General features: G+C 57.8%; 1 protein-coding gene across 7 annotated transcripts in view; it reads left to right on the top strand.

The window, feature by feature from the left end:
• LOC129024029 (serine/threonine-protein phosphatase 2A regulatory subunit B'' subunit beta) overlaps positions 1-18,312 on the top strand; it is a 51,115-nt gene that overhangs the window by 17,162 nt on the left and 15,641 nt on the right. For all 7 annotated transcript variants that reach the window (XR_010125437.1, XR_010125439.1, XR_010125438.1 and 4 more), the window contains one exon: positions 6,858-7,043. Coding sequence is in view for 3 of the 7 variants with exons in the window: in XM_054471039.2 (XP_054327014.1) it covers positions 6,858-7,043 (186 nt within the window). In the remaining 4 variants the exon portion in view is untranslated. The remainder of the gene's footprint in view (positions 1-6,857; positions 7,044-18,312) is intronic.

Raw genomic sequence — 18,312 nt, 5'->3', positions numbered from 1 at the left:
CGGCCCGAGAGGTGGCCAGTTCCCAAGTGAGCTGTGTGTGTTGAAAAGAATGTGTGCTCTGCAGCTGTGCTGGGGCCGAGTCTATTTCTGTCCGTGAGATTAAACTTGTAAATCTCCTGTGCCCGCATGGGGTGGTTGTGTTGTTTGTTCCGTCTCTCGTCTATTAGTGCCCGGGGTGGGTGGGCCCAGCTTCCCCCCATCGGTGCCCGGGGTGGGTGGTCCTGGCCTTCCTCCTGTCGGTGCCCGGGGTGGGTGGTCCCGGCCTTCCCCCCGTCGGTGCCCGGGGTGGGTGGTCCCAGCCTTCCCCCCGTCGGTGCCCAGGGTGGGTGGGCTCGGCCGTCCTGTGTCGGTGCCCAGGGTGGGTGGTCCCAGCCTTCCCCCCGTCGGTGCCCAGGGTGGGTGGGCTCGGCCGTCCTGTGTCGGTGCCCAGGGTGGGTGGTCCCGGCCTTCCCCCCGTCGGTGCCCGGGGTGGGTGGTCCCAGCCTTCCCCCCGTCGGTGCCCAGGGTGGGTGGGCTCGGCCGTCTTGTGTCAGTGCCTGGGGTGGGTGGTCCCAGCCTTCCCCCCGTCGGTGCCTGGGGTGGGTGGTCCTGGCCTTCCTCCTGTCGGTGCCCGGGGTGGGTGGTCCTGGCCGTCCTGTGTCGGTGCCCGGGTGGGTGGTCCCGGCCTTCCCCTCGTCAGTGCCTGGGGTGGGTGGTCCCAGCCATCCCCCCGTCGGTGCCCGGGGTGGGTGGTCCCGGCCTTCCCCGGGGTGGGTGGGCTCAGCCGTCCCCATGTCGGTGCCCGGGGTGGGTGGTCCTGGCCTTCCCAGTGTTGGTGGCTGGTACCGGCCTTCCCCGTATCTGTGCCCGAGGTGGGTGGGCTCTGCCTTTCCTGGTGGGCTGAGTTTGTGTCCAGTGGTGTTTACGTGATCAGTGCTGAGGCTGTGTTGTCAGGCACGGATAAAGTTAGCGTCATCCTGTCCTCCCCTGACTGACCTCTTCGGCGTTCCTTGGTGGCCTGTCTGTCTCCAGGTCTATCCATCACCTGTGTCACTTCATGGATGTTAATACAGCGACACCAGCTTTCTCTACTGTCTGCCTCCTCTATCTTTTTCCATCTCAAAAAAACAAAAAAATGTGTAGCCTCTGTGTCCTTAAGTCACATATATCTCCCATGTCTTTCTGTCCTCTGTGTCTCCCGTGTACGTGAATGCTGTTTTCTTTCTGCAGTCAGACCTTTGTCTTGTAACTAGAACACTCGGTGCATTGAGGTCGATGTTGCCTGCTCATCCGTGTGATGGACTCGACTGTCTGTCTCCCGCTGTTTCAGCTCGGTCACCTTTTCTCTCATTTGGAGTACACGCTTTCTACTAGCTCACTGTTTATCCTACAGATGTCAACGGCTGGCCGGGCACGGGGCCTCACACCTGTGATCCCAGCGCCTTGGGAGGCTGAGGCAGGAGAATCGCTGGAGGCCAGGAGTTCAAGACCAGCCGGAGCAACATAGCGAGACCCCGTCTCTTTAAAGAAAAAAAAAAAAAGGAACAGCAACCAAATTTTTCAAAGCCCAATATTAATCAGTATGTTTTCCGCCAACTCACAAACCGTCTCACACTCGTCCAGTCACCGTGTCACTGACAGGCTGTTGTTGTATTGAGTTTTTTTTTTTTAATTGAACATACGTTGTTATCACTGATTTATGTGTTCAGCTACCGAGGTTCTCCCACTCATTACCGCTGACCTGCTCTTCATCCCTTCGTTCAATTCCAACCTTCCCTTTGGGAGCTCTTGGCTTCTCCCTGCTGCGTTTCCTCAGCTTTTGCGCCATAGAGTGTCTGTTAATGGGGTGCATGCTCTCTGTAAATTTGGGGCTAAAAATGTCCAAGTATTCATCTCACTCTTTTTTTATTTTTTGAGACAGAGTCTCACTCTGTCACCCAGGCTGGAGTACAGTAGTGCGACCTCAGCTCACCGCACCCTCCGCCTCCCGGGTTTAAGCCATTCTCCTGCCTCAGCCTCTCAAGTAGCTGGGATTACAGGTGCCTGCCACCACATCTGGTTAATTTTTTGTTTTGTTTTGAGAGTCTCACTCTGTTGCCCAGCCTGGAGTGCTACAGTGGCACGATCTCAGCTCACCTCAGCCTCTGCCTCCTGGGTTGAAGCGATTCTCCTGCCTCAGCCTCCTGAGTAGCTGGGATTACAGGCATGCGCCACCACACCCAGCTAATTTTTTCAATTTTCTTTTTTTTTATAGTGGAGATTAAGTTTTGCCATGTTGCCCAGGGTGGTCTCGAACTCGTCAGCTCAGGCAGCCTGCCCCCTTCAGCCTCCCAAAGCGCCAGGATTGCAGGCATGAGCCACTGTGCCCGGCCAGTGTGAGGGTTTTCGCATCATCCTGGTGACGTAAGTTTGGTTTGCAAACCTGCAGGAGAGTCACCTGTAGCCGTCAGTTCTCGGGGGAGAACTTCCCCCTGCCCAGCTCTACGAGCAGCTCCAGGTGAAGGCTGCAACTTTCCTTTCATTCCTGGGGCCGGAGGCGCGCTGGGGATTTACTTGGAGCTCATTCTTCCCACTGAAGGGGACGTGTTCTGGGAGCTTCCCCAGAGGACCCTGCATTTTGCCTCCTCTTCCCCAGAGCTCTGCAAGGCTGTGAGAGATTTCAGGTGAGCCCGCTCGGCCCACGCTTCTGAAGGCAGAGCCTGTTCAGGCTCCACGGGCTTCCCCGGGTTCCTCCTTCCAGGCAGCTGTGGCCTGAGGTGTCCTTCTTTCCGGCCAGCCTGTGGGCGCCGTCTAGAAGACGTGTGTGAACTATTCTGTCCAGGGTTCTTGGCAGTTTTCAGCAGGAAGGTTGGTTTTGTGCCCAGGTCATTGTAACATTGCCAAACACACGAGCCCGAGAGCTCACTGCAAAATATTCGCGAGGTCAGTTCCGTACCCCAAATAGCAGAGCTGTGTGAACCCAGCGTGATGAAGGGGGGAGAGCCACAGGCTCCACAGTGGGACCCCCACAGCAAGAGACGGGAAGGCACTGCTGCGGGAACGCGTTGTGGGCTCGGGGAGATGCATTTGGAGTCAGGGAGATGCACTGTGGGATCGTGGGCTCGGGGAGATGCGTTGTGGGATCGTGGGCTCGGGGAGATGCGTTGTGGGATCGTGGGCTCGGGGAGATGCGTTGTGGGATCGTGGGCTCGGGGAGATGCAGGGACCTACTGCCCCAGGACACAGAGGTTACGTTCTGATTCACAGGGAAGGGGTGTGCCCTTCAGGTAAAGCTGTGCTGAAGGAGCACTCAGTCGGCACCTACTGCGGGGAGTCTGCTCTGCAGCAGGTCACAGATGCGGCCTCTGTTCCCCTAGATGGGGATCAGAGAAAAACAACTGAGTCTCACCTTGGGTGAGGGTCCTGTAGGGACAGCAGGGTGGGGACAGTTGGGGCGCTGTCTTTGGGACCCTTGTGACCTGGGGTGAGGGTCCTGTGGGAGTAGCAGGGTGGGCTGTTTTCTCTGTGAGGACACTGGAGCTTGGACCCAGTCCTGGATTGATCCAGGCAGTCAGGATTATGGGTGCAAAGGCCCTGAGCTGCGGTCCATTGGTATGGGGACTTTCTCTCCAGACCCCTCCTCCATGGCAGTTGGTGGAGGAGGACGCAGCCCTGTCCCATGGGTAGTTGATGGAGGGGGACACAGCCCCATCCCCTGGGTAGTTGACGGGGGAGGACACAGCCCGTCCCCTGGGTAGTTGACGGGGGAGGACGCGGCCCCGTCCCCTGGGTAGTTGACAGAGGAGGACACAGCCCGTCCCCTGGGTAGTTGGTGGAGGAGGACACAGCCCTGTCCCCTGGGTAGGTGATGGAGGAGGACACAGCCCGTCCCCTGGGTAGTTGACGGGGGAGGACGCAGCCCCATCCCCTGGGTAGTTGACGGAGGAGGACACAGCCCGTCCCCTGGGTAGTTGATGGGGGAGGACGCAGCCCCTTCCCCTGGGTAGTTGATGGAGGAGGACGCAGCCCGTCCCCTGGGTAGTTGATGGGGGAGGACACAGCCCGTCCCCTGGGTAGTTGATGGAGGAGGACGCAGCCCGTCCCCTGGGTAGTTGATGGGGGAGGATGCAGCCCCATCCCCTGGGTAGTTGATGGAGGAGGACGCAGCCCGTCCCCTGGGTAGTTGATGGGGGAGGACACAGCCCGTCCCCTGGGTAGTTGATGGAGGAGGACGCAGCCCCGTCCCCTGGGTAGTTGACAGAGGAGGACACAGCCCGTCCCCTGGGTAGTTGGTGGAGGAGGACACAGCCCTGTCCCCTGGGTAGGTGATGGAGGAGGACACAGCCCGTCCCCTGGGTAGTTGACGGGGGAGGACGCAGCCCCATCCCCTGGGTAGTTGACGGAGGAGGACACAGCCCGTCCCCTGGGTAGTTGATGGGGGAGGACGCAGCCCCTTCCCCTGGGTAGTTGACGGAGGAGGACACAGTCCGTCCCCTGGGTAGTTGACGGAGGAGGACACAGCCCGTCCCCTGGGTAGTTGACGGAGGAGGACACAGCCCGTCCCCTGGGTAGTTGATGGGGGAGGGCGCAGCCCCATCCCCTGGGTAGTTGACGGGGGAGGACACAGCCCGTCCCCTGGGTAGGTGATGGAGGAGGACACAGCCCGTCCCCTGGGTAGTTGATGGAGGAGGACACAGCCCTGTCCCCTGGGTAGGTGATGGAGGAGGACACAGCCCGTCCCCTGGGTAGTTGACGGGGGAGGATGCAGCCCCATCCCCTGGGTAGTTGACGGAGGAGGACACAGTCCGTCCCCTGGGTAGTTGACAGAGGAGGACACAGCCTGTCCCCTGGGTAGTTGACGGAGGAGGACGCAGCCCCGTCCCCTGGGTAGTTGACGGAGGAGGACGCAGCCCCGTCCCCTGGGTAGTTGATGAGGGAGGACGCAGCCCCATCCCCTGGGTAGTTGATGGGGGAGGATGCAGCCCCGTCCCCTGGGTAGTTGACGGGGTAGGATGCGGCCCTGTCCCCTGGGTAGTTGACAGATGTCCCCTGGGTAGTTGACAGAGGAGGACACAGCCCGTCCCCTGGGTAGTTGATGGGGGAGGACGCAGCCCCGTCCCCTGGGTAGTTGATGGGGGAGGATGCAGCCCCATCCCCTGGGTAGTTGACGGAGGAGGACACAGTCCGTCCCCTGGGTAGTTGACGGAGGAGGACACAGCCCGTCCCCTGGGTAGTTGATGGGGGAGGATGCAGCCCCATCCCCTGGGTAGTTGACGGAGGAGGACACAGCCCGTCCCCTGGGTAGTTGATGGGGGAGGACGCAGCCCCATCCCCTGGGTAGTTGACGGAGGAGGACGCAGCCCCATCCCCTGGGTAGTTGACGGAGGAGGACACAGCCTGTCCCCTGGGTAGTTGATGGGGGAGGATGCAGCCCCATCCCCTGGGTAGTTGACGGAGGAGGACACACTCAGTCCCCTGGGTAGTTGATGGAGGAGGACGCAGCCCGTCCCCTGGGTAGTTGATGGGGGAGGACACAGCCCGTCCCCTGGGTAGTTGATGGAGGAGGACGCAGCCCGTCCCCTGGGTAGTTGATGGAGGAGGACACAGCCCGTCCCCTGGGTAGTTGATGGAGGAGGATGCAGCCCGTCCCCTGGGTAGTTGACGGGGGAGGATGCAGCCCCATCCCCTGGGTAGTTGATGGAGGAGGACGCAGCCCGTCCCCTGGGTAGTTGATGGGGGAGGACACAGCCCGTCCCCTGGGTAGTTGATGGGGGAGGACGCAGCCCGTCCCCTGGGTAGTTGATGGGGGAGGACACAGCCCGTCCCCTGGGTAGTTGATGGGGGAGGACGCAGCCCGTCCCCTGGGTAGTTGATGGGGGAGGACGCAGCCCGTCCCCTGGGTAGTTGATGGAGGAGGACGCAGCCCGTCCCCTGGGTAGTTGATGGAGGAGGACGCAGCCCGTCCACTGGGTAGTTGATGGAGGAGGACGTGGCCCCATCCCCTCGGTAGTTGAGGAGGAGGAGGATGCAGCTGATGGAGGAGGATGCAGCCCCGTCCCTTCAGTAGTTGATGGTGGCGGAGGACGCAGCACCGTCCCTTGGGCAGTTGATGGAGGAGGATGCAGTACGGTTGCAGATGCCGTTAACCGTTTCAGGCGGTGTTTTAACATCACGGGATGAGATCAAATGTCCACCTCGCAGGTTGTGTAGAGATGCAAGCAGGAGACCCTTGAGTGAGTGGTGTTCTGAGGCCTGTGGATATACTGGGTGAGGGGGGTGCTGGTGCTGAGTGGGGCCAAGAGCCCGTTCGCGTGGGCTGTGCACTGGGTGAGGGGCTGAGACGTGTCCGCAGCAGTACCTGGTGGTCGACCCCTTCACCTGGCTGTGTGGTTGCCTGCCCTGCCTCTGCCTCTCAGAATGTGAGTCTTCCGGGCTCCAGGGACAGGGCTGCCTGTGGACGGCGCCTGTGCCTCTCCATGTCTGAGCTCTCAGGCGTCTGGGGTGCACGGCTGCCCTTTTCCCCGGGGCCCTGCCAGGTGTGGTGGGGTCAGTGGTGTGGCCCATGGGAATCGGGAGTGGGTCCTGGCTGGGCTCTCAGGCGTCTGGGGCACGTAGCTGCCCTTGTCCCCAGGGCCCTGCTCAGTGTGGTGGGGGCTCAGTGGCGCAGAGCAGCCTCCCAGAGTGGGGTCCGTGGCTGCATCGTGTGGCCTCCTGGGTGAAGGTGGATCCTGCAGTGGAGTATGTGTGTGGTCCCCCGCAGGGACTGCAGTGTGTCCTCTCCCGGCTGGGGTCAGGTGGCCTCAGCACCGTCGGCCCTAGAGAGCCCCTTGTGTTGTCCAGGTGAAGAAGGCGTTCGATGCTCCCAGGTTCTAACTGAGCGCTGTCTGTCGACTCTTCAGGTTCAGACGCGGAAAGAAGAGCCTCTGCCCCCAGCCACGAGCCAAAGCATTCCGACCTTCTACTTCCCCAGAGGACGCCCGCAGGACTCCGTCAATGTGGATGCCGTCATCAGCAAGATCGAGAGCACCTTCACCCAGTTCCCCCACGAGAGGGCCACCATGGACGACATGGGCCTGGTGGCCAAGGTGCGTGTCACGCGTGTGACGTGGAGCAGCCGAGGTGGTACTGCGGGCACGTGAGGGTGAGGCCGAGCGGCCGAGGCGGGTGCGTGTCACACGAGCATGAGTGAGGCAGAGCGGCCGAGGCGGGTACGTGTCACACGTGTGCGGGAGTGGCCCAGGTTTCCTCTGAGGTTGTAGTTGTTGTCTGAGGTTTGCTGTCTGGTTGCTGCTGTGTGAATTCTTAAGCATCTGAAACGCAAGTGGGAATTCCATCTGCGTTCTCATCCTGAGGTCATGTGCCACCCTCCCCTCCTCTCCCCTCTGGGGCCAGTGGCACTGGCTCTTGGGGCTCTCAGAGGCCATTCTGCACCTTCCTGGCCGTGCCCCTTTCTGCCCGAGGAGCAGCCGTCCCAGGCTGGGCGGCTGTGGATCCCTGTCCCCCAGCAGCAGCCCTATGGGCCCATTTCTAGACTCACCCTGAGTGCTGTGGCACTGCGTGTGTCATTCGTCGCCTGCTTTCCTTCTCAGCTGCATGCTTTCCAGGCTGACCGCGTGGATGCCCGCAGATCGAGCATGCTCAGTTTAGTTGTCTGTGCGTTACCGGGGCAAGACCTACACCAGGGATGTGTGTCTGGACCCCTGGTGGGCGGTTGTGTTTCCAGGGACCTGTGCCTTCGTCTCCAGCCTCCTACCCTCCAGGTGGAGTTGCTGGGCAGCGGATGCTCCCACCCCTCGAGGTCAGAGCCCCAGAGCCTTGGTACACGGTACAGGTGAGCCCCTCAGGGTGAGACCCCTGCCCCCCAGCCCTCTCCAGCTCTGCAGCTGTGAAGGGGATCCTCGGGAGTGGGCAGGTTTTTGTTTTTGGGGTTTGCTTGTTTGTTTTGAGACGAAGTCTTGCTCTGTCGCCCAGGCTGGAGTGCAGTGGTGTAATCTCGGCTCACTGCAACCTCCACCTTCTGGGTTCAAGTGATTCTCCTGCCACAGCCTCCCAAATAGCTGGGACTATAGGCATGTACCACCATGCCCGGCTAATTTTTATATTTTTAGTAGAGATGGGGTTTCACCATATTGGCCAGGCTGGTCTTGAACTCCTGACTTCAAGTGATCCGCCTGCCTCGGCCTCCCAAAGTGCTGGGATTACAGGCGTGAGCCACTGCGCCTGGCCGGTTTTTGTTTTTTTAACTTATTAATACAGTCGATTAAATGAGTTGAGTTTTGGATGTTAAACCAACCTTGCATTCCTGGCATAAATTCCACATGGTCGCTGTGTCTCATCTTTTTTATATGTTGCTGGATTCCAATAATTTTTGCAACTGGATTCACAGAGAAGACACTGCTTGGTAGTTTTCTTGTGAGTCCTTTGTCTGGTTTTGGTTTTAGGGCAATAGGGGTCTGAAAGAACACATTAAGAAGTGTCCCCGCCCTTTTTCTATTAGGGATTGTGTTTTCAAAGTATTTTAAACAGTTTTGTTTTATAAATATGTAAAAACCTCCATGGTTACAAAGTGAACACTAACAAACCAGACACATTCAGATAAGTCCAGGTTCTGTCTGTCCCTGTTTGTGCTGTTTCTACCCGCCCCCCCCCACGGTGCTTCCCCGCCACCGCGGTGCTTCCCCGCCACGGTGCCACCCCGCGGTGCTTTCCTGCCACGTCACCCCACCACGCGGTGCTTCCTTGCCTTGGCACCCCCCCCCACCCCCCGCAGTGCTTCCCCACCATGGCGCCTGGTTCTCACGTGCGCGCTTCATGTCGTTTTCCTTCCAGGACTCAGTTCTTGGCGTGACCTTGCTTCCACGTGCAGTGGCGGTGGCCTTCGTGGCCGTCTAAGGTAGTAAGGGCTTTAAGACTTGAAAGAACTTGGTCCGTTGGCTGGATGTCACTTTTGGTGGTAAAAAGCAAGTTTTCTCGTTGTCTTTGATGCCCCAGAGAAGCAGGGTGACCTGGGTGAGACCTAGCGGGGCAGGAGAGAACTCTGAGACTGAAGTTGTGTTGCTTGCAGTGTCTGCACCGCTAGGAGTCCGAGGGACACCTCCACAGGCCCCACTGTCCGTGCACGCACCGACCCGGCCCTGCAGGTGGAGAGCATGGTGCTCAGGCGCCCACAGTGACTGTGGGCAGAGGCCAGCAGGGTGTGCGCTTTCGTGACTTAATGCACCTGGCCCAGCTCGCTGCCAGGTGCAGGTGTCCGTCTATGTCTCCATCGTGTGCCTTTGGGACGGTTTTCTGTGAGCTGGGCCCCCGGCCCAGGGGACGAACAAGTAGGGGTGTCGCTGGCATCATCAGGCTTCCCCACGTGAGGCCTGCGCCGTTTCAACTTCTCCCCGTCGCGTGAGTGAGTGAGTGAGTGAGGGCCTGGAGTCACAGCCCACGGCGTGTTGTCAGGCGTGTGGAGTTTGCCCGGCGGCTGCTTGAGAACTCACGTCTGAGGGGACTTTGAGTTTGTACTTGATGAAAGGGGTTCCCCCTGTGGATCTTAGCTGTGGCTGTGCAGTGAGGTCCGTGTGTGCCTTCTCCTAGCCCGGCTGTTCCTGTCTGTGTGAGTCAGGGCTGATCTCATACATTATTTCCTCCCTTTCATCATTTTCACTCCTCTGTGTTTTCTCTGAAGCCGTTTGAGGATCATCAGCTCCTTCACCTCCACCAGACTCCACCCCTCAGCTGCCCCCGCAGGAAAACACACTTTTTTCTCTTTGTTAATTTCCTTCAAACTTTGTTGGCTAATTCAAGGTTTTCATTTATTGAGACTATTTTGATGATTTACATTTTTTCTAAAACAATTTTTTGCATAACTTAGAAATTTATTGCTCTAAAGCTTTTCTTTGTCTTGTACGATTTAAAAAATCTTTATCGTATCTGCATCATGTAGACACTTTCTTGACAGAATTATCTGTTTCTGGTTCCTTTCTTGATCCGTCATGCTGCAGACTAATATTAGTATATCTCTTTCAGTAAGCAGCTGTCAGTGTTACAGATTATTCCAGTTCTTTCTCTCATGAATTTCTACGGTCATCTTTTTTACATACACTTCCTTCTGTCATTTTTTTCTAGTTTGTTGAATATGTTGTTTTGTGAGCTGTATTCAGATATAATTACACACACTAAGATTCACCGATTTTAAGTGTACAATTTGACCCGTTTTGGTAAAGCACACACCTGGGTATCCACCCCCACAGGCAGGACCGGCCACTTGTCGCCTGCCCTGGGTTTCCCCCGTTCCTCCTTTTGTGCGTCATCAGTCCCCCTCTTTTCTCCTGGCCCGGGGGCCACCCACAGATGTGCTTCCGTTCGCTGTAGTTGTGCCTCTCTCAGAATTTCACATGAGGACTCTTGGAGTATTTTGTCTGTGGTTTCTGACTTCTTCCTGGCAGCATCTTTTTTTTTATTTTAAATTTTAGTTTGAATGGACAAGTAATATTTGTACATATAGGGTACAGCGAGATGTTTTGCTATGTGTGTGTTGAGGATTGATTAAATACTGTGGTGTGGATACTGTGGAGCTCGCTGTGTGGCTGCTGGGGTGTGATTACCGTGGGGCTCACTGTGTGGCTGGTGGGGTGTGGATACTGTGGAGCTTGCGTGTGGCTGGCGGGGTGTGGATACTGTGGAGCTTGCGTGTGGCTGGCGGGGTGTGGATACTGTGGAGCTTGCGTGTGGCTGGCGGGGTGTGGATACTGTAGAGCTCGCTGTGTGGCTGGCGGGGTGTGGATACTGTGGAGCTTGCGTGTGGCTGGCGGGGTGTGGATACTGTGGAGCTTGCGTGTGGCTGGCGGGGTGTGGATACTGTGGAGCTTGCGTGTGGCTGGCGGGGTGTGGATACTGTGGAGCTTGCGTGTGGCTGGCGGGGTGTGGATACTGTGGAGCTTGGGTGTGGATACTGTGGAGCTTGCATGTGGCTGGCGGGGTGTGGATACTGTTGCGCTCACGTGTGACTGGCCAGGGCGTGGATACTGTGGGGCTGGCTGGCTGTCCCTGGCCGTATGGGCAGTTTGTTCTTTCTATCACCGAGTAGCTTCTGCTGTGTGTGTGCTCCATCTCTACCCTGTTCTGGGGTCGATAGACATCTGGTTGTTTTGGTTTTTGCCTCTTTTGAGTAAAGCTGCTGTGTGTCTGTGCACTGATTTACGCAGACGTGCTTGGGTTTTCCTGAGGTGATTAATACCGCAGAGGTGAGCTCTGCCTCATCTGGTGGCCACATGTTTAGTTTTGTAAGAAGCTGTAAAACTGCTTCCAGGGTCCGGGTGCAGTGGCTCATTCCACTAATCCCAGCACTTTGGGAGGCCGAGGCCGGCAGATCACCTGAGGTCAGGAGTTCGAGGCCAGCCTGGCCAACATGGTGAAACCCCATCTCTACTAAAAATACAAAAATTAGCTGGGTGTGGTGGCAGGCGCCTGTAATCCCAGCTGCTCGGGAGGCTGAGACAGGAGAATCGCTTGAACCCGGGAGGTGGAGGTTGCAGTGAGCTGAGATCGCACCAGTGCACTGCAGCCTGGGCAACTAAGCAAGACTCTGTCTCTAGGCAAAAAAAACAAAAAAAAAACACAAAAAACCCTGCTTCCGGGGTGGCCCTGAGTGACACGTTTCCAGGCAGCAGTATTGACCCCTGTGGGCACGTGGCCACACGCTTTGCTTTTAGCCGTTCTGCACACGTGCAGGCGTCCCGTCCTGGCTGCGCTCATTTCCCTGATGGACGTGTTGACCACCTTATGTGTTTCTCATCAGTTTGTCTTTTTTTCATTTTGGGGCAGCTCTGCTGAGATGTAACTGATGTGGGATACATGGCGCGTGTTGAGGTACAGTTCAGTGAGCTTCAATGTCCGTACCCACCCATGAAACCATCCACACCACCAAGACGATAGGCGCCCCTGCATCCTTGCGCTTGAGCCGGAACGTACGCTGGACTTTTCTCTGCTGCTTTCTGACGCACCCCCCGCCCTCATCCCACGCTATCTCAGGCCTATTTTCTGTCAATATAGATTTGCCGGAATTTTCTAGAATTTTATGTAAACAGAATCAGACAGCAGGCACTTTTTTTATTATGGGAAAGTTCACATAACAGAATTCACGATTGTAACCATTTTGAGTACAGAACTCGGAGACGTTTGTTACATATACAGCACAGTGCGACCACTACCGTCCAGTTCCAGAACATTCTCATTGCCCTAAGAGGAGGCTGCATCCCCCTGAAACGGTCGCTCCCTCTTTCCCTCCCCAGCCCCCGGCAGCCGCCAGCCTGCTTTGTGTCTCTAAATTGCTCTGCTCTGGATTTTTCGTGCTTGTAAAGGGAGGCCTATGCTGGGTGACTCCGTGTCTGTTCACTCTCACTTGGCGTGTGGTGCTCGAGGTTCTCCACGCTGTAGTGGGCGTCAGGGCCCTCTACACACGCACACCCCCTGTGGGAGGGCCGGATCGCGTGGCATTCCTTGTATGTGTGCACAGGGCCAGATTGCGTGGCGTTCCGTGCGTGTGTGCAGACAGCCGGATCACGTGGCGTTCCGTGTGTGTGCAGAGGGCCGGATCGCGTGGCGTTCCGTGCGTGTGTGCAGAGGGCCGGATCGCGTGGCGTTCCGTGCGTGTGTGCAGAGAGCGGAGTCGTGTGGCGTTCCTTGTATGTGTGCACAGGGCCGGATCGCGTGGCGTTCCGTGCGCGTGTGCACAGGGCCGGATCACGTGGCGTTCCGTGCGCGTGTGCAGAGGGCCGGATCGCGTGGCATTCCGTGCGTGTGTGCACAGGGCCGGATCGCGTGGCGTTCCGTGCGCGTGTGCAGAGGGCCGGATCGCGTGGCATTCCGTGCGTGTGTGCACAGGGCCGGATCGCGTGGCGTTCCGTGCGCGTGTGCAGAGGGCCGGATCGCGTGGCATTCCTTGTATGTGTGCACAGGGCCAGATTGCGTGGCGTTCCGTGCGTGTGTGCACAGGGCCGGATCGCGTGGCGTTCCGTGCGTGTGTGCAGAGGGCCGGATCGCGTGGCGTTCCGTGCGTGTGTGCAGAGAGCGGAGTCGTGTGGCGTTCCTTGTATGTGTGCACAGGGCCGGATCGCGTGGCGTTCCGTGCGCGTGTGCACAGGGCCGGATCACGTGGCGTTCCGTGCGCGTGTGCACAGGGCCGGATCGCGTGGCATTCCTTGTATGTGTGCACAGGGCCAGATTGCGTGGCGTTCCGTGCGTGTGTGCACAGGGCCGGATCACGTGGCGTTCCGTGCGTGTGTGCAGAGGGCCGGATCGCGTGGCGTTCCGTGCGTGTGTGCAGAGAGCGGAGTCGTGTGGCGTTCCTTGTATGTGTGCACAGGGCCGGATCGCGTGGCGTTCCGTGCGCGTGTGCACAGGGCCGGATCACGTGGCGTTCCGTGCGCGTGTGCACAGGGCCGGATCGCGTGGCATTCCTTGTATGTGTGCACAGGGCCAGATTGCGTGGCGTTCCGTGCGTGTGTGCACAGGGCCGGATCACGTGGCGTTCCGTGCGTGTGTGCAGAGGGCCGGATCGCGTGGCGTTCCGTGCGTGTGTGCAGAGAGCGGAGTCGTGTGGCGTTCCTTGTATGTGTGCACAGGGCCGGATCGCGTGGCGTTCCGTGCGCGTGTGCACAGGCCGGATCACGTGGCGTTCCGTGCGCGTGTGCACAGGGCCGGATCGCGTGGCATTCCGTGCGTGTGTGCACAGGGCCGGATCGCGTGGCGTTCCGTGCGCGTGTGCAGAGGGCCGGATCGCGTGGCGTTCCGTGCGTGTGTGCACAGGGCCGGATCGCGTGGCGTTCCGTGTGCGTGTGTGCACAGGGCCGGATCACGTGGCGTTCCGTGCGTGTGCCGTTCCACTTCCGGCTTTCTGGGGAACCTGCACGCCGTCTTCCCGAGTGGCTGCACCGTTGTTCGTTCCCACCGTGTGAATTTTAGAACCGGCCCCTCCATTGCTACCACAGCCTGCTGGGATTGCGTCGGCATCCTGTTGACTGTAGATTAACTTGGAAGAATCTTGACCATACTGAGGCTTCCGTCTCAGGAACGCGGTCCAGCTCTCCCTTATTTCAGGCACCTTTCACTTCTACGCCTGGTAGTTTGGTCTTGTTCACGGTTCATCACATGATACCCAAGCATTTCCTATTTCTGATGACACTGTATGTGGTATTTTTTACTTTAATATGATTGTCGATGGCGAGTGTTCAGAAGCACTATTAGTTTTTATATGTGGACTTTGCATTTTCTGACCGAGTTTAACTCAGTCATCGGCTCTACCAGCTCAACCTTTAAGTCGGCAGAGTCTCTGACGCACGGTCAGGTCATCTTCAGGTGAGCACAGTTCAGCCTTTCTCTTCTCGTCTGCGTCTGTGTCTCTTCCCTGACTTTCTGCACGGCTCGGCCCGCCAGTGAGTGCTGGAGAGCCATGGAGAGCACGCCCCTTCCCGCCTCGGGCTCAAGTCGTCCCTGACACAGCGCCCCTGGCTGGCGTCCTTCATCAGACTCAGGAGGCCCCTTCCCTTTTGGTTCCTTGTTTGCTGGGAGCTCTTGCTTTTTTTTGAGACAGGTTCTCACTCTGCCCCCGGGCTGGTGTGCAGTGGCATGATCTCAGCTCACTGCAGCCTCGACCTCCTGGGCTCCAGTGATCCACCCACCTCAGCCCTCCCAAGTAGCCGTGACTACTGGCACCCGCCACCACACCTGGCTGATTTTTTTCTTTTTTTGTAGAGACAGGGTTCTGCTGTGTTGCCCAGGCTGGTCTGGAACTCCTGGGCTGGAAGGGTCCTCTTGCCTCAGCCTCAAAGTGCTGGGATGATGACAGGCATGAGCCACCACGCCTAGCCTCAGTTTTACTTTTTAAAATTATAAATGTGCCTTGAAGTTTGTCCAGTATTCTAGACGTGTATTTCTACCTGTATTGAGGGGGCAGTGAGGTTTTCCTTTGGTCCTGTAAAAGGTGAATGTACCTGACTGACGTCTGAGTGTGAAGGCAGCCCTGGTCCTTGGGTGAGCGCCCGGTCCGTGGTCCACCGCAGCATGTCACGCTTCTCCTATGCATTAGCTGTGCATTGCCCGGCCATGCAGGGGTTGCGTCTGCAGTCATGAAGGACTGGTCTTGACCTGACTGACGTCTGAGTGTGAAGGCAGCCCGGGTCCCTGGGTGAGCCCCGGTCCCTGGGTGAGCCCCCAGTCTTTGGGTGAGCCCCCAGTCTTTGGGTGAGCCCCCGGTCTTTGGGTGGGCCCCCGGTCTTTGAGTGAGCCCCCGGTCCCTGGGTGAGCCCCCGGTCCCTGGGTGAGCCCCTGGTCTTTGGGTGAGCCCCTGGTCCCTGGGTGAGCCCCTGGTCTTTGGGTGAGCTCCTGGTCCCTGGGTGAGCCCCGGTCCCTGGGTGAGCCCCTGGTCCCTGGGTGAGCCCCTGGTCTTTGGGTGAGCTCCTGGTCCCTGGGTGAGCCCCTGGTCTTTGGGTGAGCTCCTGGTCCCTGGGTGAGCCCCTGGTCTTTGGGTGAGCTCCTGGTCCCTGGGTGAGCCCCGGTCCCTGGGTGAGCCCCTGGTCCCTGGGTGAGCCCCTGGTCTTTGGGTGAGCTCCTGGTCCCTGGGTGAGCCCCTGGTCTTTGGGTGAGCTCCTGGTCCCTGGGTGAGCCCCTGGTCTTTGGGTGAGCTCCTGGTCCCTGGGTGAGCCCCTGGTCCCTGGGTGAGCCCCTGGTCTTTGGGTTAGCCCCTGGTCCCTGGGTGAGCCCCTGGTCTTTGGGTGAGCTCCTGGTCCCTGGGTGAGCCCCTGGTCCCTGGGTGAGCCCCTGGTCTTTGGGTGAGCCCCCAGCCCCCGGTCCCTGGTCCACCACATGGTGTCACACTTCTCCTATGTGTTGGGTCCACATGGCCAGGCCTCACAGGCGTTGGTGTCTGCGCTCATGAAGGACTGGCCTGCTGTCTCCTTTTCTTGTGATAGCTTGGTCTGGTTTAGCATCAGGGGGATGCTGGCCTTGGGGAGTTGCTTGGAAAATGTCCTTTAGAATTCACTTTTCTGGAGCCATTTGTTTAGAATAGGTGTTATTTTTATTTGAATGTTTGGTAGAACTCATCAGTGAAACCATTTGGGACAGAGTTTTCTCTGTGGGAAGGTTTTTTAAAGACAGCATGAATTGTTTCAATAGACACAGGCTGTCTATCTTTTTTCTTTCTTTTTTTTTTTTTTTTTTGAGACAGAGTCTTGCTCTGTTGCCCAGGCTGGAGCGCAATGGCACCATCTCAGCTCACTGCAACCTCCACCTCCCGGGTTCAAGCAATTCTCCTGCCTCAGCCTCCCGAGTAGCTGGGATTACAGGCATGGGCCACCACGCCCAGCTAATTTGTGTATTTTTAGGAGAGACGGGGTTTCACCATGTTGGCCATGCTGGTCTCGAACTCTTGACCTCAGGTGATCTGCCCGCCTCGGCGTCTCAAACTGCCGGGATGACAGGCGTGAGCCACCGCGCCCGGCCACTGCCATCCACTTTCAAACCATCAGATCTCACAAGAACTCAGTATTACGAGAGCAGCAAGGGGGCTGTCCACCCTTATCACCCAGTCACCCCCCAGCAGAGCCCTGCTCCAACACTCAGGATCACAGTTCCCCATGAGACTTGGGTGGGGGCTCCGAGCCAAAGCCCACCGCTGGTTCACGTGACCCTGAAGACTCCTCCGGCTCCGCGATGTCATTTGCTCACGTAGCTCGGCAGCGTTTTCACATCTTTACGTTTCTGCAGATCGTCCTCTTGTTCCGTCACCCGCCAAGGAACTCATGCTGAACTTGCCAGCTGTGGTTGTGGCGTCCTCCTTTCTCCTGTCACACCCGTCGGTCGGTGTCGGCGTGCCCTGTGCGAATGTAGATGCTCGGGCCTTTGTCCGCCTCGCGAGTCCGCCCGCAGCAGCACCATCACGTGGGCCTTGGGGCCGGTGGTGTTTCCTGCTTAGGGAGCTACTTTGAGGCCAGCAGAGCCATAATGGAATAGGGTTCAGCAGTACAGGGGCAGACGGTCCACACAGAGCAAGGTGTGTGAGTCCCACACGCGTGTGCTGAGCGAGGGAAGCCAGGCCTAAAAGTCCGCAGATGGCCGGGTCCCGTTGCCGTGTCCTGGAAAAGGTGAACCAGAGCCACGGGGAGGAGGCCTGGGGGCCGTCGCCGTAGCGGGGTGCAGACAGGCGGAAGGGACTGTCAGGGCTGGCGGCCTCGTTCCCTGTCCTGGCTGTGCGGGTGGGCGTGCCGCTGCGTTGCCGGGCCCCACGAGGAGTCGGTCTTTCTGTGTGTCAATCATGAAAAGACTTTTAAAAATCAAATCAGGTTATCTGATGTTTTATTCCCTTTCCGATAAGGATTTTGTAACATTCAGGTAAAACTGCTTTCCTTTGTATCTTTTGCATTTTAGAGTTGATTATCTCCATTTACTTCAGAATTTTTTAAAATTATGAGCTAATTCATTTTGAGGTAATTTTCGGGTTTGGTGTGGTGGGGGAACTGTGTGCGCAGCACTCCCACGCTCAGTTCTCATCCCCCAGATGCCGGGGATGCAGCTGTCTCTGGTTGCGTGTCATACCGTAGTCCCAGCACTTTGAGAGGCTAAGGCAAGAGGATGGCTTGAGGGTAAGGGTTCCAGACCAGCCTGCGCAATCACCCAGACACTAGGGATGCAGCTGTCTCTGGTTGCGTGTCATACCGTAGTCCCAGCACTTTGAGAGGCTAAGGCAAGAGGATGGCTTGAGGCCAAGGGTTCCAGACCAGCCTGGGGAACATAGTGAGACTTCACTATAGAAATTTAAAAAATTACCCAGGCATCATAGCGCGCACCTGTGGTCCCAGCTACTTGGGAGGCTAAGGTGGGAGGATTGCTTGAGCCCGTGAAGTTGAGACTGCACTGAGCTATGATCACACACTGCACTCCAGCCTGGGCAACAGCAAGACCGTGACTGAAAAACAAAAAAGGGATCACCCTGTAGCTAACCTGTAGGACTGGGTAGACTTGGCGCTAGCCTGTAGGACTGGATAGATTTGACTCTAGTCTGTAGGACTGGATAGATTTGACGCTAGCCTGTGGGACTGGATAGATTTGACTCTAGCCTGTAGGACTGGGTAGATTTGACACTAGCCTGTAGGACTGGATAGATTTGATGCTCCATCCCTGCCACTGGGTCATTACGGTGTGTCTTGCACACAGTGAGGAGCACAGGTTGAAGGCTCACACATCCCCCCATCCCTGGGTGTTGAGTGCTTGGGGTCTGAAATCTGCATGGCCCGTGAGCCAGAACGGTCTGATGAGGTCAAAAGCGTGAGACTAGCACCAGCCCGAGGGCCCAGTGCTGCACCCAGTTCG

The sequence above is a fragment of the Pongo pygmaeus genome, chromosome X (genome assembly GCF_028885625.2).
Source record: "Pongo pygmaeus isolate AG05252 chromosome X, NHGRI_mPonPyg2-v2.0_pri, whole genome shotgun sequence".
Classification (NCBI taxonomy): domain Eukaryota; kingdom Metazoa; phylum Chordata; class Mammalia; order Primates; family Hominidae; genus Pongo; species Pongo pygmaeus.
This window is presented reverse-complemented; position numbering and strand designations above follow the sequence as displayed.